Source organism: Brachionichthys hirsutus, chromosome 12, assembly GCF_040956055.1.
Source record: "Brachionichthys hirsutus isolate HB-005 chromosome 12, CSIRO-AGI_Bhir_v1, whole genome shotgun sequence".
Classification (NCBI taxonomy): domain Eukaryota; kingdom Metazoa; phylum Chordata; class Actinopteri; order Lophiiformes; family Brachionichthyidae; genus Brachionichthys; species Brachionichthys hirsutus.
Genome location: NC_090908.1, coordinates 7,844,956 through 7,865,860, shown reverse-complemented (window position 1 = coordinate 7,865,860; position 20,905 = coordinate 7,844,956). Strand labels below are relative to the sequence as shown.

Here is a 20,905-nt window from a genome sequence, read left to right as displayed (position 1 = left end):
CAGTTGCTTCACGAGACTTGTATTGACATTTGTAACGAGGCTTAGGCAAGTTGTAGATAGCACCATAGTTCATCAAGATATGAAGCATGAGAGAAGCAGACTTACAGACTTACAGGCTAAATTGCAGAAATATCCATCCGTCTTTCATAGATTATAATCTGTGATCGGTGGTGATGTGCTGACATCTAGTGCTGGTTCTCTAGAACCTCTATAGATTTGTAGGCGTGTGCCCTCCTAACAACAAAGTCACACAACAAATCCCATTTTACTAAAGTGATTCACCATTTTAATAATCACTTAAAATTAACCAACACAATGTTTGTTTCTCTCAGAAATAGTATATTTAAATCACATTACTCCAGACTGTGTGACTCACGAGCCCAGATTCTGCAGACTTCACCAGTTACCATTGCACTGCTGCGTGCAACTAATGTGCCAAATGAATGGGCTCTGGACAATGATGTGGCTGCCGAGAGTCCAACCAAAGCTCCTGTTGGTAACTGAAAGCGTCGCCTGGCAACGAGCATCGTAACCCACGGCGCTCACGCACGCCTCAAAGTGTGAGCAAGACTGCGGAAACGACTTCAGATTTACGCTGCTGTTTAATCCAGATTAAAGGGGGACCCTGGAAGAATCAAGACAGGTAACATAAACCATGTAGGATCATGAAATCTACACTGAAACGTATAAAGATATTTGTATGAAATGCTCAGTGAATAAATGGATTACTGCGAGGCCTTGGTGGGAAGCGGATTAACTTTCATTTCAAAGTTCTAAAAGCATAATTCGGTGATTAGTGCAGCATATGGGAGTATTTCCTGTGTCCACTCGAGATCATGAGATATCTATTACCATGCTGCGTTGGACAGGTTGGTTTTGACTTTAAGTTTGCAGTATAGGTTCAGGCGCTTCATTAATAATCCATTTGTTGGAGTTGAAAGTTTCCTGCTGCTGAATACGGGAAGCCGAGCGAATGCACGGCAGCTCGTGAGTCAGCAAGATAAAAGCATATGAAGACTGAAGTTCCAGGGTCCGACGGTAACCGACTGGACGTAGACTCCTCCTCCTGCCTCTCCTGGCTCCAAGATGCTCGGGCTGCGTCTTCCAACCGGAGGCTTTTAATATCATCCCTCCCCCCCCCCCATATTTCCTCAGAGATGCTGCCTAAATCTGAGAGTAAGATTCATCCGCAGCAAACCATCGATCCCCTGCAGCAGGGAAGACTTCAGCTGTGTCGAGTGGTTTCTCGCTTTAAAAAGGTGAGTCTTTGGCCTTTGCTTGGGACGAAGTCGCCTAATTATTGTTAATCGAACTGTGAGTGAAATGAGTTGATGTTTTATATGCTGCTAACTGTGCGTAGACGATACACAGGGATTCTGCTGGATGTAACATGCTGGACGTAATCTATCCGCTGTAATGCAGCTGGTCATTGATCCAGATCTGACCCCCCCCCCCCCCACCGCCTCCCCCCTCCTACTCACTGCGTTGTAAGAGGAAGGATTCAGCCGTGTCCTCATCCGGAGGTCAGCTCTGACGTCACTCATGCATTTGCTCATTGCTAACCAGCACCCACAGCAGTCACTGCAGAGGCGCCGCTCTCCGGCCACGCTGCCGGCGCTCCAGAGGCGGATCCGCGTTGCCGTGTCGACCCCCCCCCCCCCGGTGTTAGCCGTGAGATGGAGGAGGCTGAGATGGAGTCACGTCTGGCTCATTCTGTGGAGAGAACCAAAGCAACACCTAAGCGCCTTGCTCTCCGCCCTTTCTTCCAGCACTGTGCCTTTTCATCCTGGATCAAGGAGAATATCCACAAGAAGGAGTGTCGCTTCTTCGAAAAAGAGCCCAGGTAGGGTCGATCGCTCTGTTTCAGTGACGGGACGTGTGATGGCGGGGCCTTGTGGTCGCCGCTGGCGACGGAGAGATGCATCCAACCCTCGGGTTGTGTTACGTCTGCCTCCTGAATCTGCCGGTTGGTTTCAGCGGTGTTGCTTCGTCTGCCCATCAGAGGGGACACATGTAGGTGTGGCCACTTAAAGACGGATCATGTGGATGACGCCGTCAAGTCGGAAGACTTCACGGGCGAGTCTTGGGACGCACACAGACATGTCCGTGAGGTGCCCACCGATGCCTTTGGGGACATCAGCTTTGGTTGTTTGGGGCAAAAGGCGGGAAAGGTGAACCCATCTCTCGCATCCACGGGTCCCATCGTGGCCTCCCTGGTCTGATCCTGTCTTTTACGTCCGCGTTTGTCTTTCTGTGTCTTCCCCCCAGTATGCCCGAGTGTCCACAGACACCAGCCCTGAAATTCTTTACCAGCTATTGACCGATCATTGGAAACTTTCCCCACCCAATCTGCTGATCTCTGTAACGGGAGGAGCCAAGAATTTCTATCTGAAGACCCGTCTCAAGGACATGTTCCGCCGAGGCCTTATTAAAGTGGCCCAGACGACAGGTCAGCGCCGCCAGGAGGAGTCCTCTGCGTTTCCTGCTGCAACATAGCCGCCGCTCACAGCGAGAATAGAAGACAGTTTACGTGCAAAATCTTTGGGTACATCCCCACTTCATAACCGACCTTGGCTATAGTAGGCGTGCGCATGATGAAGTGTATGGGCTACGTCCAGGTGGAAACAGCAAACCTTGTTCTGTCCCACCAGCACCGCTAAAGCTAACCGATTAGCATGTAGCATTGGGAGCGCAGACGCCTGATTTCCAAAAATGTGTAACTGTTACTCTAATGCACCGTCCACATGTTTGTGGCTACATAATTGATTTCTAATCGGTGCATATTGACTATTGCATTGGGATCCGTGCGCTGTGCGGCCCCACAGGTGCGTGGATCATTACAGGTGGCACCCACACCGGCGTGATGAAGCACGTGGGCCAGGCTGTGAGGGACCACACGCTCAGCAGCGCCATGCAGGGCCAGATCGTGGCTATTGGGGTAGCGACGTGGGGAATCATTCACAACAGGGAACATCTGGTGGATCCAGAGGTGTGATTCACATGGCTCGGATCAATCAAATACATCATCTGCATTGCAAATCGTCTTCTCCTGCCCCCCCCCCCACCCGGTCTCGCCCCTCCCTTCATTAGGGTTGTTTCCCAGCCCACTATTTGATGGACGAGAAGGGCCAGGGCCGACTCTCCTGCCTCGATAGCAACCACACTCACTTCCTTCTCGTGGACGACGGAACCCAGGGACGCTACGGGGTGGAGATTGAACTGCGTAGCCGTTTGGAGAAATACATCTCGGGAAAGCGCCTTGGAAACAAAGGTTAAAAAAAAAAAAAGAGAGCTGAGTCAGTGGCAACTCAAGCAGAGCGCGTTTCACCCAGCATGCCACATCTGATTCTGCTCATCTATCTTGTTCCTAAGATTGATCTGTTTTATTGTCTAAACAGAGAGTCAAGTGACCATCCCCGTGGTGTGTGTGGTTTTAGATGGAGGACCAGGCACTCTAAATGTGAGTCATCCCTTTTCTATCTGTCTCTCTAAGTCTGGATGTCTTGCCTTGCTTCTCCTCTCATGCTCTTTATCGACCGCCGCTGTTCAAAGTTGAGATCTGAGATGCCATGCATTTCCACCGGCACTCCCACGCAGGGTGTGTCCAGTCTCAGGTGGTTCCCGGTACCACCCACCTTGGAGACCTCTTATTCCTCCAGTAAAACCGCCTATAACTGTGTTGTTAGCAAGGATAATGCGTGACCTGAGATTAAGTCCGTGTATTACGTTAATCTCGCCCCTTCCAGACTATATATGCCGCCATGTTGAATGGCACGCCGTGCGTGATCTTGGAGAGTTCCGGGAGGATAGCAGATGTGATCGCCCAGGTGGCGGGACTGCCTGTGAGAAGGGTCACTATTGCTCTCATCCACCAGCTAATGAAAAAGTTCTTTGGCCAAGAGTATGAAAGATTCTCCGACCGCAGCATCATAGAATGGACCAAGAAGGTAAGTCTGATCTACCGTCTCTTTAACGCACAGGCCAGATCCGTGCTTTAAACTCGATGCTTAGAGTCGGGGGGGGGGGGAGCATAGACTAGTGAAACTGGATATAATACAAGTCTTTATTTTAACCTAAACGTAGTGAGAATCTGACAAATGCACTTATCATGGCTGCTCAAATCAAAGAAATACAACCAACAGAAACCTTCGCTCAAAGGCGGCAAGCTCGACAGAAATGACTTTCAGAAAGTGACTCATTATTGTTTATATTTATCAGTTATAGCTTCATAATAAACCGGCGAATCATTTAACCTTTAACCTTTAACAGAAAGTCCCCTAGCATTGGTGGCGTATAAAGATGCCAAGAACAATTTAGAACCTTTTGGCGATAATCCGGATCACCGTGTGGACGGTGTAAATCTAATTTATGCTTTGAACTTTGCTCTGCAAAATACCTTATAACATATAAGATTTAAGATATCGTCAGAAAAGTCTGTGCGAATGAAGTTCTGCTTTCTGCGCCAGATTCAGGACATAATCAGGATGCCTCACTTGCTGACGGTCCTCAGAGGAAGTGAGGATAATCACGGAGACGTGGACGTCGCTATTCTTCATGCACTCCTCAAAGGTAGCGCCTGTGCGGGTTTTTTTTATACATCTGAATAGGTGAGCAAGACGGCATGTATGAAAACAAGAGATATACGTCACTTACACGTTTAACATGATTACGCTTCACTTTATGAATAATGGCGTCATGGAGATACATTATGAAAAACGCAACCTCTGAGCCCAGATTATGTCTTGCTATGGCATCAAAGTTCTGAAACACAGATCAAAGACATTAATTAGCAGTTAATTAAATGTTTATACTGAAGTCAGCAAGCAGGAGGAAAATGCTAAACTTTTTTATCAAGGACAAACTTTTAAATATGAGGATTTCTTGCGACACTAAAAAAATATATTTTTACTTTTAATTTCTTTTAAATATCTTTGACTTTTGTATTTTTTGGGCTGTTTAAGAACACAAAATGTCATTTTGTATTTTGGGGGATTGTGATCTCACAATTAGTAATTATGTGGCGTTAAGCATTCAAATATTTTATGCTGCCCTGTGACATAAATAATTCATCCCTGTAGCCGTCGATGCAGACAGAATTCACATGAACTTAAATTGAGTGAATTCAAATCCCCCCTCAGCGTCAAGGACCAGCGAGTCACTGGGAATCGACTGCTGGAAGAGGCAGCTGGAACTGGCGATAGCCTGGAACCGCGTGGACATAGCTGAGACGGAGATCTTCACCGAGGAGAGCCAGTGGAAGGTGTGTTCTCGTGTTATCAAACAACAAGCACCATACTGGGATGATGCTCCCCACTCTCCTGTTCCCATCCAGTCCCATGACCTCCACTGGGCCATGTTCTCGGCCCTGGTGGGCAACAAGCCCGAGTTTGTGAGTCTGCTGTTGGAGAACGGCGTGAATCTGAGGGATTTCCTGCAGGATGAGGAAACTCTATGTGAGCTCTACAGGAAGCTGCCCGGCGGTTTCTTCCTGCGCAAGCTGGCCAAGCGGGTTCACAGATCTAGCCGCCGCAGGAGACCAGCCATCGGCTTCAGGATCAGGACTCGAACCCCCTCGGGTGAACTCATCTCTATGACGCAAGTGTCCGATGAGGTGCGGCACCTGCTGGGCAGTTTCACCCAGCCCATCTACCCTTGCCCCGCCGCAATCAACCACTACAGCATGTCTATAGAGGATTCATCAATGTCAGTGAGTCTGTTTAAATCTATCAGCTGCACAAAAATGAATGGAATCCGTTTAAGAAAAGCACGCTACGGCTAAGACAGAGCATATGCTACAAATGCTAATAATACCTGCTAAGCAAATCAAGGTTATGATATGTTGTGTGCATTTAGGACGGAGAGGTTATGGCAGTTTCTTATCCTTGAAAGATGTCCTTCATATATTTCAGGAGGCTGAGCCTGCTTTGTTAGCCAATCAGTGTTCTGATACCAAAATTGTGTCATCGCTGTTTTTGAAGTCCCTCGCTGTTCCTCCAGCTCTCCAAGAGTCAGGCGGGTTCCCAAAGCGCCCTCAGAGGGGACAACGCTGATGCACAGAGGGACGTGGGCAGAGACCTTTTCCTTTGGGCCGTCGTCCAGAACAACAAGGAAGTGGCTGAAATTGCCTGGGAGCAGGTGATCGACAGACTCAGAATGAATTTGTGAAGATACATCTCGTGCGTGCGTGCGTGTGTGTGCGTGTGTGTGTGTGTGTGTGGTCTTGCATCCTCTTTTATTGTCATCTGCACAGTGCAGAGACTGCATGTCCGCCGCCCTGGCCGCCAGTAAGATCCTGAAGACAATGGCAGAGGAGGGGAATGATGCAGACGAGGGAGAGGAAATGAGAGCGCTCGCCAGTCACTACGAGAAACACGCCATTGGTATAAAACCACAGAAGCCTGCAAAAGAATGTGATCTTACACATTTACCGTTAGACTTTTATATGTGTGTGTGTGTGTTTTTTTCTCCCAGGTGTGTTTAGTGAGTGCCACAACAGTGATGAAGAGCGGGCTCGGAAGCTGTTGGTTCGTGCCTCGCCCTTTTGGGGAAGGACGACGTGCTTACGGCTGGCGCTGGAGGCAGACGATAAAAGCTTTGTCGCTCTGTCGGGCGTTCAGGTAGAGAAAGATTTCAGGGTCATCCTTCCGTTGTGGAACCTTCTGGATGTGTGTGTGTTTTTTAATTGCACTGTTTTTTCTGCACTGATAGAACTTAATGTTCAACTTGATTGAGTCTGGTAACACGTCTGTCTTCAAGGCTCTGCTGACACAGATCTGGTGCGGCGAGCTCTCGGTGGACAACCCCGTGTGGAGAGTTCTGATCTGCATGGTTTCCTTCCCTTTTATCTACACCGGCTTTTTGGTTTTCAGGTGCGTTTTATCTGCTTTAAACACAAATTGGGCAGAGAGAGAGAGAGAGAGATGAGGGGCTCAGGAGGAGGCAGACCCCCGGTCTCCTCCAAGCCTTACAGAATTTTAATATTTTTATTATTCTTTGAATCTGCAATCAGGGCGCACAAACCCGCTGATAACCTCACGTTTTCTGATCGGTTTCCAGGGAAACCACATACAGGGTTCCAGGAATAGCCAAGAAGTACATTGTCGAAAAACACAGAAAACTGTGTTCAGCAAAGGATGAGAAATAATCAGGGAGTGATGCTCACTAACGGCTCCCCGTTAGATTTAGTTCTTCTCTTTGATTCGATCGGTTCCATGATAAATAAAGAAACAAACACACGAGGTCTCCTTCCAGCATTTACATGTGTGGATCTTTCAGGGCAGCTTTCTTCTGGCAGGTGGCCTAAGCAGCAACCATGATGGCTCATCATGTCAATCACTGCTGCCATGGAAACAAAACAAAACAAAAAAAACTCATTGTGATTGATTGTATGATATGCGGACGGCATAAACTGGAGGCTGCTCCCTCTGCTTAATAAAATGTGCTGTTCCTCCTTCGACGTTCCAGTTAGACCATTCCGCATAGATTAGTTAGCGTGGGGGCCCCTCAGAGGCACGTCTTTCTGTTTTACAATGTGTTACATCGCCTGGTGGCAGCAAGACTTCCTGGTTCACGTCCTTTGCTATGTTTGTCTTTATGCACCATCTTATCTGGGGGGGGGGTTCTTGATGAATTGTAGACGCGATGAAGTCCTCCAGAGAGAAACTGAGGAGAACGAGGAGCTCAGGACGGTGGAGAAAGTGACGGGGAGTACGCTTCGAACAAAGTTTAAAAGCTTGTAAGTCGAGCGCATCTTCCGAAGTCGGAGGCCCGTTGCAGGTTGTTTAGTGGAAAGCGTGAAATAATGATTCTCTGTTGCTATTGGCGCCCACAGCGACCGCGCCGGCGCGGCGGAGCGCCGGAAGCCTCTCGGCAGCTGGTCCAGGCTGGCTTGCCTTTACGGCTCGCCGCAGGTCAAGTTCTACTGGAACATCGTGTCTTACTTTGCCTTCCTCTTCCTCTTCGCGGTGGTTCTGATGGTCGACTTCCAGGTCAAGCCGTCCCCTTGGGAGGTGCTGCTGTACGTCTGGCTGATCTCTCTGGTGTGTGAGGAGGTCAGACAGGTGAGAGGACGCCCCCGGGAACGCTGCTGCATCGCTGCTGCAATGGACTTGACTATTTTTTGCCTTTGTTTATTTTAATATTTGACTTTCTCGACTTTACCTCAGCTGTTTTATGATCCTGATGGGTTTGGCTTTCACAAAAAAGCCCGGATGTACATCAAAGACATGTGGAATATTTTAGACGTTCTGTCCATCGTCCTCTTTATTATTGGTCTTGCATTTCGGTAAGTTGCCCCCCCCCCCCCCCCTCTCAGAAAATCACTCTCGGCAATTAATAGGTGCTCCATTTTCCACGGGATTAACGGTGCATCGCTACGTTTGTGTTTTCTATCGCAGGCTGACCGCTATGCTCTTCTACGCGGGTAAAATCATACTCTGCATCGACTTTGTGGTCTTCTGCCTCCGCCTGATGGCCATCTTCACTATCAGTAGAACCCTGGGGCCCAAAATCATCATCGTCAGGAGGATGGTGAGAGGGACGGCCTTATCTGATTGGAGATCAGATTCTTCTTTCCTGATGCTCCGCCTTCGTAGATGCATTTGTTTTTGTTTTTTTTACATAGTGCTATTGCGTTTCTCCTCTTCATACGTCGCATGTCTGGTTGCATTTTTTTTTGCCCTTCAGATGACGGACATGTTCTTCTTCATGTTCCTGCTGAGTATCTGGGTGGTGGCGTACGGCGTCGCCAAGCAAGGCATCCTCATCCACAACGACGGCCGACTGGACTGGATCCTCCGCGGCGCCGTTTACGAGCCATACCTCATCATATTTGGCGATTTCCCCAAGAACATTGATTGTGAGTGGGGCTGAACATGCTCACGATCTTATTTGTAGTTAAACCACTGCTGCTTTGTGAACTGAAGGTGAGTGTATGGTTGTTGTTGTTTCTCTCACACACACACGAGCACTCAGAAAATGACGTCTTTGCACTGAGCAGATGCTGCGTTCGACATAGAATCCTGCACCATGAACGGGACCGATCCACTGAAGCCCAAGTGTCCCGTGCTGAATGCAAGCCAAATGCCAGCCTTCCCTGAGTGGCTCACCATCACCATGCTTTGTGTTTACTTGCTCTTTGCCAACATACTGCTGCTCAACCTGCTCATAGCAATCTTCAAGTGAGTTCTTCTCCTCCCGTGTCGCCTGTGTCTCTCTTCTGTCCTGACTTCACTCGTCTGAGCTCTGGATTTCTCCTCGTCTTCCTGCACAGCTTCACGTTCGAGGAGGTTCATGAAAACACCGATAGAATATGGAGGTTCCAAAGATACGAGTTAATTAAGGAGTACCACAGCCGCCCCACTGCCCCGCCCCCTTTTATCATCCTCAGCCATCTTTATCTCCTCATCAGGAGCGTGGTTCTCTGCAGGCCCCCCACCGGATGCAAAGAGTTCCGTGAGTGTTATTCATTCTGCCGTTTCTGCAAAGTAGGTTTGATTCTTTACGTTTTCTCTATAGCTCTACTCTTTCTTTAATTGCGTAATTGCGTAACAACCATGTGACATGTGACACCATGTTTCAGGGAATGAACTTCTTGAGACTGAGGAAGAGGAGCTGTTGTCCTGGGAGGCCTTGATGAAGGACCGATACCTGCTGTCCACACGGCAGGAGCAGAGCCAGAGTACGGAGCGACGCATCCTGGACACGGCACAAAAGTACGTTGCTTTAGGTTAACCACCTCCAGCTTTGCTGTTTCGGTAACCAAGGTTATCCATCGAGTCCTACGTAATGCTGTGTTTATGCTGAAAGTAATAATATTCTCTTTTATGTATATTTTTATTTTTTATTGATTCTGTGACATCATTAACAATATATATTTCGAGGGCCTCTTGAAGGAGATAGACGGGCACCCTGGTTGGGAAAGATAATCAGATATCAAATCATCATGATGAGGCTCATATTCTAATTAAACTACAAATATGGAGCCCTAAAACGTTCGTCTGTCGTATGAAAAGAGCCATGCATAGTGTTCTTCTTTCATCCTGAGGGTTACCACCATAATGGAGCGACTGGAGAGGGAAGAGGAGCTCACTTCTGGTGCCGTGCTGAAACAGATGGCTCGGCTCGAGGAGCAGGTGCGGACCTCGGCTTCGGTTCTCCTAAAAGACACGTCACCAAAGATGTTTAGTGTTTGGCCCACTTTGCATTTTGTCTCCTCAGGTCGTCCACTCAGCCAGAGCCCTGCAGTGGATCATGGACAGTCTGAAATCTCAGGGTTTTGCAGCGAAAGAAGCGCAATCCCTGCGTCAGCAACCGACTTCCTCACCTCTGATGAATTTTAATTAACATATAACCCTGCAAAAATACAACAGGACTAATCTTCCTCCTTGTTCCAACCATTGTGTTTACCCCCCCCCCCTACAGCATCGACTGCGTCCGACGAGTCCCCAAACACGTATGTCAGCTCGTCAGAGAAGGAGGAGGGGCTCCACGTGAACGCCCGTCAGTTTCACTACCCGGGCAGTAAAATCACACGCTTCCCTGTGCCGGAGGAGAAAGTACCCTGGGAGGTATTCCACATATAGGAAGTCAGAACATCACTGCATGAAAAAAGATGGAAGAGTTCAATGGATCCCGGCGGTTTTCATGCCTTTTATTCTCTTTCTTCAGGTTGGCTTCAGCTCATATGTCCCGCCTTACTATGCCTCTGAGGACACTGGGGGACACGTTGATGGGTATTCTTTCACTAAGTCCAAAAATGCATAGCTTCACACCTATTAACTTGATAAATAAATACCCGTAGCCCCTTCAGAGCCCCTCGTCTGCTGCGTTTCATTTGTTATTTGCCTTTACAGATCAGAATCAGAAGCCCTAAATACTTACAGGTATGATAAACCTCAAATTAGCACTTTCAGGAAGATTAAAAACCCCTTCCTGATGGCTGCTGTGTCTCTGCCATCCATCATCAGAAACCCGGGAGGGAGGACAGGCATCAGGGGACGAGGTGCTCTGTGCCGCCTCGGCCCCAATCGGACCGTAGACGTTGTGCTCACGCGGTGGGTCGTCTTATGGTCTCACAAAAAAACAGGATTTCACTACTGGACTAATCAATGATATAATTCTTGCCAAATGGATTGACAGCTGGCGAGACAGCGAGCGGTCCGTGTTGGAGTACCTGGCGGTTTGGGATGAGCGCCGAGGAATCCTGTCGCTACCCGGGGTGGGTTCTGATCGTTGTTCACGTCACCGTTTTTGTTTCTCTTGGGGTTGTTCTAGAACATTTACGGTTCCGTTGTGTTTTATTGAAACCTTTAGGGACCCGCCCAATCTGCTGACCAGTTACCTGAGATGTGTATGAGAACAATGGGAAAGAAACTGCATGAAAAAATAAGTGAAAAGGTTTCCGAGGGAACAAAGGCAAGTCTACACTTTGACCTCCACGAGGAGAGACTGAAGAGAGTCGGACAAATAAGAAAAGTTGCATTTCTGGTGAACATGCCAGGATGGAATGTAGAAATCATCAATGCCTGTTTATGTCATTAAATGACAAGCAACAAGATGCTTTTTGGAGTTTCAAGTTTTTGCTTTCAGTTGCTCCTTGAGGTTGACCCTCATCAATATGATGTTTGCTCGTTTTGAACTGACTCTACTGCTTTTTGAGTTGTCTTCTTCCTGTGCTTCAGGTGTTTGAGGGTTATGTGGATGACTGCAGGAACACCGATAATGCCTGGGTGGAAACCACCGTCTTAAACATTCACCTGGACCGAACAAGTCAGACGACCGTTGATACCAACAACATGGTGAGAAACAATCATCATTTATTATCTGAGCGATAAATAAAACAATAAACTAGAAAAGCACTCGGAGAGCACGGACCTCCTCCAAGCACCTCAGTCTCCCTATATTACACAAAAAATATAATGGCATTACATTAGTTTTATCTATATGTTTATATTAATCATGAAAGCAAACCTTTCACGTTGATATCATTATTAGTTTAGAGGTCATTCACAGGAAACACACTTTCAGTAATGCTGGATTCTTCTGGATCTGGATTCGTAGCTTTTGAATATACAACAAATCCGTTTGTCCACTACTAATTCCACAGTGTCTTGGAAAAGGCCAGCAAAAATCGGAACCTCCTTTGTGGAGGTAATGAGAGAGAGATATTATTGAAAGTGTCCAAAAAGAATCATTTTATTGTGAAAATATACCCCGATTTCAACTGGATCTGTTTCCTCGGGTATTAAAGATAGAACAAATTCATTGATGTTCTGATGTGGAATTGACTCGGCTATAAGAATACACTTGTTAGAAATCTCTATCTCTAATATTATACACACAGTAGGCCCGAAACGCAAGTGTACCCCCATTTTGTAAGAAGAAAATAGATAGAGGCCCCCACCCTACACGATTGTGTCAATCATCAACGGAGATATTGATGAACACATTTTGAAGCTCAATTTGTTGCAATGTTAAGGAACATTTCAAAGTGATCCAGAATCCAGGATCTCTTCTCGATCATCACCAGATTAACAAATCGTTTCTGAAAATGTCATCAAGATCCGTTCAGAACTTTTTGAGCTATGCTGCTAACAGACAGACAGACAGACGGACGCCGGCCTAGACATTCTCGGCGGAGGCACATGAGGAATCTGACTGATATTTGTGACGCAGCTGTTGCATGCTGTGCTCTCCCTCTCAGGTGGAGCGCAGCCGCGGCTCCCTTCAGTGGCAGGAGGTGAGCGGCAAAACCAGACTCGACTCAACGCAAAGAGACTTCCTGCGGCTGGTTGCTGAGCTGCACAACAGGAAGTTCTGAAGCTCACGCTGCTCCAGCTGTAACTGTGCCTCGACCCAAAGGCTTTCCGTGGCCTCTTGCTTATGGCCGATTGTTGCACCAACAGAACTTGTGAAGTATAAAACACCAAGAAGCCATATTGTTATGCTGATTATTTTTCACGTCGCAGGACTTTAATATGTAGCCCACAGGCTGTGCTATGTGTTTAGTATTTGTGTACGTTTACCATGAATGAATCCTTCAGTGGCGCAATGCCTGCTTCAGCTAACTCATGGAGGGTGAAGTTTTGCAGTAGGTCACACAAGTACACAAGTATTTCTGCTGTATGAGACCTCAGAGTGCCAGATTACTACGTATTAATTCACTGACAAACAATGTTGGTACATTTAAAATCTTGTTTAATAATAACAACAATGCAACAGCATGACTAACAGCATACAGTATGGGCCATACTGAATTATTTTCTTCGGTTAAGGCTTCTTGATTTTCACTTGAGTAAGATTGTGAAAGCAGGAATTTCACTTGGAGTATTTTTTTACTTTATGGCAGATCTCTGCTACATTATTTCAGTAGAAGCTCGTCAAATTACACGCAAAGGGATTTAATAAAGCACCGCTTATTTTTCCCACACAATTTATTCAATCGGTTTTTCTATTTTAAAATGTGTTTTTAATTTGTGTTTTTGTTCCTGATTTTTTTTTAAGATAATCCTTACAATTTGAATAAGGAATAAAATCCGGGTAGAGTAAACACTTTGGAATAGTTTTAAATGCTGCTAAAATTATTTCATTCTGATTTGTTTGTGTATGCTGCAATTGATCTCACCTGAAATGTATACAATAAAGACGTCTTGGCCTTAATCATTATTTTTAAGAAGCTACCTTTGTTGACTTCTAATGCCAGGCCTGTGTTGTTTCACGAAGCTCTGCAGGGGGATGTTGTCCACCTGCAAAGCCTGTAGAATCACATTAGTTTCAGAGTTTTTTGGCTCTGAGGACTCTCATTGGCTCAGAGTTGGCTCAGCGGATGCTCCTTGGCTCTGAGGATGCTCATTGGCTCTGAGGAGGTGGCCAGACAGTTCAGTATCGGTCGATTTACCTCATTCAGAAAAATCAACTAATCCTTTGCCAAAAGCACGAAACACAGAGCTGTGACTTCCGAATGTCACGAATGATGTCCCGGCACTTTTATTTCATTTTTTTTAATTGTTAAGACTGAGCCTTGTACAAGAGCTCCGGCTCTGATTTGCTCTCAGATCTGATGTCATCATCCTGCTGTCCTGTAAACCCCCAGCAGCTCAGCCCATTGAAAAGAGCGAGGAGCTATTTTTAACCATAACGCCAAAGAGCATCAAAACAGGAGCTCCCACTCTAAATTAATGACAAGCAGCAGTTTGTAGAAACTAGTAACTGATCCCACATCCAGTTTTAATAACTGGATGTGAATAAATCGCCACCTGTTGTATGTGACTTCTGTTTCTGTTGTGTTGAAGGTCCAGGAAATGATTCTGAATAATCAGTTTCACCGTGACTTTGTTTACAGTTGAAGGAATTGGGACATTTGCCAGTTTTCACCTGAGCTGAGGACGATATGTTCATAGAAGAGACACGCATTGCTGCTTTGTTGGAACTGTCTTGAAGATCCTGAGGTTAATTCAGACAGGATATGGTGTGATGAGACTGAGACTAATGTGGGTCAGATAGGAACATCCTTAAATGTTAGAAATGCACGTTGAAGGCTTCACCAGAAGCATCGGAAATCATTCTGCCCGCCCTTTCAAATGATGAGAAGTAGAACTAGTAAATAAATAGTAATAACATTCTGATGCCTGATATTGATACAATTTATTGAAGTAAAAGTAAAGTGGTATTGCCACCTTATAATGAGGCCAAGCAAAACCTCAAGTAAAGATGCAGAAGTGACCGAACAATTTTCTAACAACACACAGTGTTACATGCATTTCTACAATACAGTCATTGCTGCAATCATAGAGAGCAACCTCATAGTATGTGTGTATAAATGCATCATCTTTTTAAACTTATATTTTACGTAAAATTCTCAAAAATAAATGGGGAATACAGCTGTCAGATAAATGACGTGCAAGTTAAGAGTAGATTATTATGTATTATTTGAGATTCGTGAAATTCAGTGAAGCAGCCTGTAAAGTGAACTTTTAAAAAATAAGGGAGATGAAAGGATAACTTCTACGGTACTACTACTTGCACTTTACTTGGGTAAATGCGCTTAGTCCACATTTCACCACTGCCTAGTGCAGGGGTGGGCAAACTTTTTGACTCGCGGGCCACAATGGGTTCTAAAATTTGATAGAGGGGCCGGGCGAGGAACAGATGGATGGAGTATTTGTGTGAGCTAATATAAATGATGTGTAAAAGCCATTACATGAAAGGATTTGGCATTTTACAGGTAGCATTACAGGGAAAAGGTCAAATGAAATAGGTTTAATTATAATACAATTTTATTTAATGATATCATTTGGACAAGTTCGGCGGGCCGGATTAAATAGCCCAACGGGCCGCATATGGCCCGCGGGCCTGGGTTTGCCCATGCCTGGCCTAGTGGAAACCCGATTATAGTTATGCAAGATTCAAGATTCTTGATTGTCATTATGCTAACATAACACAATTAAGGCACACAAAAGAACATCAAACAAAATACAAAAGCTTTTAAAACAGAACTGCAGCAACTATAAATTAGCGCCACGGCTAATATTTACTCGTTGTCGGCATTTTTCTGAGACTGGACATCATCACTTTCATAGACGATCTCGGATGACGCGATGGCCGAGGTTTTGCAGGTGCAAGTAACCGGATGTGACGTAGGCTCGCTCGTACAACAACACCATTGGATTGGGCGATAAATACAAGGACCGAGGGACGGGGGGATTCGCAGTGGGACGTTTCCGAGGCCATCCTGCGGCGCTGGACGGGAATATTCCGCATTTTATAGACGCGAATCAATGGACGGCGCCTTTTAGTGACGTAAGAACTCCACATTTGTGATGTTCGGTGAGAAGCGGCTCGGTTTGGTGACGCGGTGGGAGCTGAGTGCTGCCAGCTGACCGGACGACGGAGTGTTTATAACTGGTAAGTAATGCGTTATAACCACAAATAAACACCCAAACACACGACGCTGCTTTTAATTACATGCGTTTTACACCTACAAGCCGGTAAAATAGTGTTTTTTCTGGTTATAATATTTAAACAAGTGGAAAGTTCTGCTGCAGGAGAACAGGCTAAGTTATAGTGGGTGGTTTATTTTTGAGCGAGATATATTTGTTTGACAAACAAGAGGGTAAAAACGGGCTTTCCTTTGATTGTTGTCTTCACTGTTTGGTAAAAACAAACATTATATTGTCTTTGCTGTGATCTGAACGCTCTCTCGATGTATGGAATCTCTGCTTTTTATTCTTCATGTTTTTTTTGTGTGTGTTGATTTTAGATTTGTACTTGAAGCATGTCAGTTGTAAATAATAATAATTACAAAACAATAATCAACACAACCAAAACTAGACTAGACTAGAATAGAATAGAATAGAATAGAAAGCCTTTATTGTCATGGCATAGTAGCTACACAATGAGATTAGGAGTGCTGCTCTGTCTGGTGTCTAAAAACAACATAAAATACAACTCGGGAGAGTACTTATACCCCATACCAAGGGCAAAAACATGATTAATTAAATATTTAACTCATAGCCGTCATTTAAGGTTGCTCGATTACAAAACATTAAAAACATTTGAGCTGGTGGTTCCAGAATTGTATTTGAATCTGTGCCACATCTATCTGTCTGTCTGTCTATCTGTCTGTCTACACATTTATCTGTCTATCTGTCTGTCTGTCTGTCTGTCATCCTTTTTTCTGTGTATGTTGACTGCAATGTATTTACACCAGCTGCTGCTGAGACGATGGAATTTCCTGCCAAGGATTGATCTATCGATCTATTTTCATCTGAATAGATCTAAACACTGAAACAAGCCTGGCCTGTAGGTGTGTGCTCTTTGCGTTCTGTATAATATTCTGTTTTTGATGTTTAACTAATTGTTATTTCGGCATTTTCATTTTGAACTTGTGCATCCCATGAGGCTGGGCACCCTCCAGACAGACCAGGCAGTGATCTGCACTCAAACAACTGTTAGTTCCGGTATTTTAACGTACAATACACACATTTACACCAATATATCAGATATCTCGCTAATCCATAGCACAACTTGGATAACTCGGAGGCCAAATTTTCTGCACTGCTTCCGTGTTGGACCCAAACGGGGATCGTGCAATCACTGTCACTTTGTGCAATCACTGTCACTTTGCCACTTGTCACTTTCTAATGTTGTGTATATATTTACTTTAAGTTGAATGAATGTGTGTTGTGTGCCTCGAGCTGGGACCTGAGTGCTGTTTTTCGTTCGTGCATGAGAGTGTATGAATGACATTAAAGATTTCTTGATTCTTGATTCTTGATTCTTGAACTTACTGAGCTGGTTCTCTGGATATTCCTTTATCAGCTCAAGTATGAGTTTATTTTGGCTCGGCCAACGTTCCAGTCCTGGATATTCTCACCTGCACAACAAACGTGTATTACTCCACGACTGCAAATACTCACTACTCTGATGAGTACTTTTTGAGTACCTAGCTTTCATTCAAACTATAGAGCAGAGCTTTTTTAGAATTTTTTTAAAAGTGACTTCTTTTTTAGTTGAAACAATAAGTTTTATTAGGGATTAAAACAGGGGTGGGCAAATTTTTGACTCGCGGGCCACAATGGGTTCTAAAATTTGACAGAGGGCCCGGGCCAGGAACAGATGGATGGAGTGTTTGTGTGAGCTAATAGAAATGACATGCAAAAACCATTACATGAAAGGATTTGGCCTTTTACAGGTAGCATTACAGGGAAAAGGTCAAATGAATCAGGTTTAATGATATAATTTGGACAAGTTCGGCGGGCCAGATTAAATAGCCCAACGGGCCGCATATGGCCCCCGGGCCTTGGTTTGCCCATGCCTGGATTAAAAGTTTGTTGTTGGGCTTTTCCAAAGGTTTTCATGCCTGCACAGCCCAGCAGGCCGGTCGTAGGACCGTTAAGTCAGTCCTGATGCTGGCGTAGAGACTAAGAGTCTGTATTTATGTAATTGACATGTGTAGAAACAGCAGTAGCGTAGCCTTACAGCTGGCCTAATCCCTCTAATCCCAGCCCCAGAGACTCAGCTCGTTTTTTTAATTCTCATTTCTATAACCGTGGATCCGGTCTGTGTTGCGTCCCAGCCCAAAGAACAAGCTCACCACTGAGTTTCCTGAGATGAAAGGCGCAGATTCATGAAGATGTTTCCACAATTTGAAACAATATTAAAGATTCTAACTGTCGTGCCCATTTTAAACAAACCTGACGTTCACAGGAGGATTCTTGTTTTATTGAAACATGCAGAGTAGTTACAGTTCTACACCCGACCAATCGTGAAATTTAAGCCGATTGAGAACCGAGGGTCACGTCTCCTCCCTCTCAGGTGGGTATGGGTTAGAATAATCAATGCCTCGGAGCGGTAGGAAACAGATGTCCCATAGCTTTATGTCCTGATGGTCCACAGCGGGTCCACTGGGGGGCAGATGGGTGGAAACGGCCACTGAAGGAGGAACGTGAATGACTTGTTCCCTTCCCTTCTCCCTCTCCATGTATCTTCTCTCCCGCTCTCCTCCCTTGTCCAGGTCCCAGCCCCCCCCCCCCGTCCCCCCCCCCCCGTCCTCCTGACTGACATGTCTATAATGATCTTGTCTCAGCTCCACAGACTCCTTGTCCCCCATCCTTAGGTTACTGTACTGGTCCCTCTGCTCTGTTGACTCTCTGGAGGTGGAGGTGGGCTTGTCACTTGTTTTAAACAATGATTTTAATGTGACCAAACAGTAAAACACCTTAGCAGGAGACATTTTTTATTTTTTTTGGCTTGTGTGTATTCCTGTATGTGTGTTTGTATTGCAATCGGATAACTGCACATGGCTTTAAATGTACTTGTCTCTTGTGATGTGTCTGCTCGCTGAGTTTCTATAATTACCGCAGCCTGCAGCGCCTCATGGGGAGCATATTAACACACACGAGTGGAGGAGCACATGCAGAAGTCATGCAGGCAGTGAGTGTTTGAATGCATCAGTAGCGAGAAACACAAATTGAGCCACTATAAATAGTTTATATTTGTGAAAATTCCCTTCATCAATAATAATGTGCTTTTGATCGTTGAAGTCACTTTTCAAAGCCGTCTCTCGTCACAAGTAAAATGTTCCCGTATTCCGTATGGATACTGAGACTCCAGGAAGGAGTTGTATTGTTAAATATCGATGATTTATGTACTAAGGACTTTCAACAGAAACAATCATGCATCTGTGGTGTAAAATTATTTGTATTTTTCTATTGTTATTTTGCATCAATTGAGTAATTTAATATTAGTTTTATTTTTATTTGTATTGTTAAATTTGTATTGTTAAATGTGGATGATTTATGTACGAAGGACTTTCAACGGAAACAAGACCGCAAGGGCTTTTTTGAAATGCTCCTCTTAGACAGGATGTTTGACTGTACTTGTACTGTAATACATGCTACTGTGTGACTGTACTTGTACTCTAACAGCTTTTTATGACTTTTTATGGCCTTTTATGTACTATTTTTAACAATTACGTATTAATCAATCCAATAGAGGATTAAATGTAATACATTTAATAAATCTAGAGATATACAAACTGCTCAAAATGAACGATTTCACTAGATTAAATTACCAATATGCTTGCTTCCTCAGAATATTTATTGTAAATTAGTCGAGCATTGGTTTAACAGGTAACTGCTATTTCTCCGGCTATCTTTAGCCACTTTTAGCTTATTTTATCTTGATTTGTAGCATTTTTGAACTCTTGTGACTGCAGATTGTGAAGGAAAGCTGCCGCCTGCTGGGGCTCTTTCTCTTATTAATGTGGGGACACAAGAGCTGTCAGTGCTGTTGTTCCGTTGCTGGTGAAAAAGTAATGAGTGTGCATAACGTAGCCGACCCAGTGTGGTTTACAGCGCCGCTGCACGCCGAGGCGATCCGGGGCACATGCTTGGGCTTCATGTCTCGTGTCGGTGATTGAACGAAGCTAATTACCTCCAGCCTCCAGGGTCGGGGGAGGTTACGTGATCGCACGCGTTTGTTTGTTTGTCCACGAGATAACTTGCCAGCAGATTTGATTGCAATTTGTGTAGCGTTGGATCTTGATCCAGTGACGACTTGAATACATTTTTAGATTAGTACGAGGATTCTGGATTTTTTTTATTTTCCTGCAACGTGCACAATGTCAGAAAAATGATAATTGGCACAAAAAATATCCAAGCACGGACAACTCATGATGTTCCACCATTATGGAGAAGTAAATCCAGGTCTGGGAGATTGAAAATATATGACGGAGAGGGTCACCTGTGTAAGGTAAGAAGGTACATGGAGATAATAAACAGATCTTCAGAGATGGTAGCTCAACGGTGTTGGTGGAGGCATCCACTGTTTGATGGCTTTCTAGTGGACAGACAGAAGTCAGACTCTTACCTGTTTATTAATCTTAAACAGTGATGTCAATATTTTTTGGCTAAAGTTTTTAGGTGTAATCTGCAAAGACAGCCTGCTCAGGTAGTCCCAAAACAGCACCTTGCTCAAGGGTACCACAGAAAGCCCCATCAAGCCGAGCCACTCTTAATGCTACCAGGAGTGGGGTTCGAACCCACGAGGACATTAGTCCATTGGATCTTAAGTCCAACGCCTTAACCACTCGGCCATCCTGGTACAAGGACCCTGTGAACAGAGAGGATTTGAGACTTTTCTTTGGGGCAAATGGAGGGACATCAGTGCAGGTCTCTTCATTTACATCTCTTATACCTTCATCGTCCACGGAAAAGCCTCTTGGTTCATATCAAGATGAAAGCTGGCTCTTTGTGCTTTTTTATTTAATGTGTCGATGCACGTATTTACAGATCATCCTCACGAAGCTATCAAACTACAGTGCTGCAACTGAATTTAGCGTAGCGTAGCATTTAATTTCTATTTAATTGAGGAGTTTGCATGTTCTCCCCGTGCCTGCGTGGGT

At 45.1% G+C, this 20,905-nt stretch overlaps 1 protein-coding gene and 1 non-coding gene across 2 annotated transcripts; one reads left to right on the top strand and one right to left on the bottom strand.

Annotated features, from left to right (window-relative positions):
* Positions 1 to 1,676: 1,676 nt before the first annotated feature.
* On the top strand, positions 1,677 to 13,606 carry trpm2 (transient receptor potential cation channel, subfamily M, member 2). The gene is given in 32 exon segments (XM_068746537.1): positions 1,677 to 1,855; positions 2,003 to 2,171; positions 2,269 to 2,449; positions 2,826 to 2,989; positions 3,091 to 3,271; positions 3,399 to 3,460; positions 3,747 to 3,947; positions 4,467 to 4,569; positions 5,139 to 5,260; positions 5,333 to 5,707; positions 6,013 to 6,135; positions 6,251 to 6,380; positions 6,472 to 6,617; positions 6,757 to 6,869; positions 7,637 to 7,784; positions 7,863 to 8,060; positions 8,166 to 8,284; positions 8,397 to 8,529; positions 8,686 to 8,857; positions 8,999 to 9,179; positions 9,272 to 9,453; positions 9,581 to 9,713; positions 10,046 to 10,133; positions 10,219 to 10,301; positions 10,409 to 10,568; positions 10,669 to 10,733; positions 10,854 to 10,883; positions 10,968 to 11,054; positions 11,140 to 11,218; positions 11,314 to 11,415; positions 11,682 to 11,798; positions 12,704 to 13,606. Coding segments are annotated over 32 exon segments (4,443 nt in total). The 3' UTR covers positions 12,821 to 13,606.
* Positions 13,607 to 20,521: 6,915 nt separating this feature from the next.
* Positions 20,522 to 20,604, bottom strand: trnal-uaa (transfer RNA leucine (anticodon UAA)). The gene has a single exon. It is a non-coding gene; the product is annotated as a tRNA-Leu (tRNA).
* Positions 20,605 to 20,905: the final 301 nt, after the last annotated feature.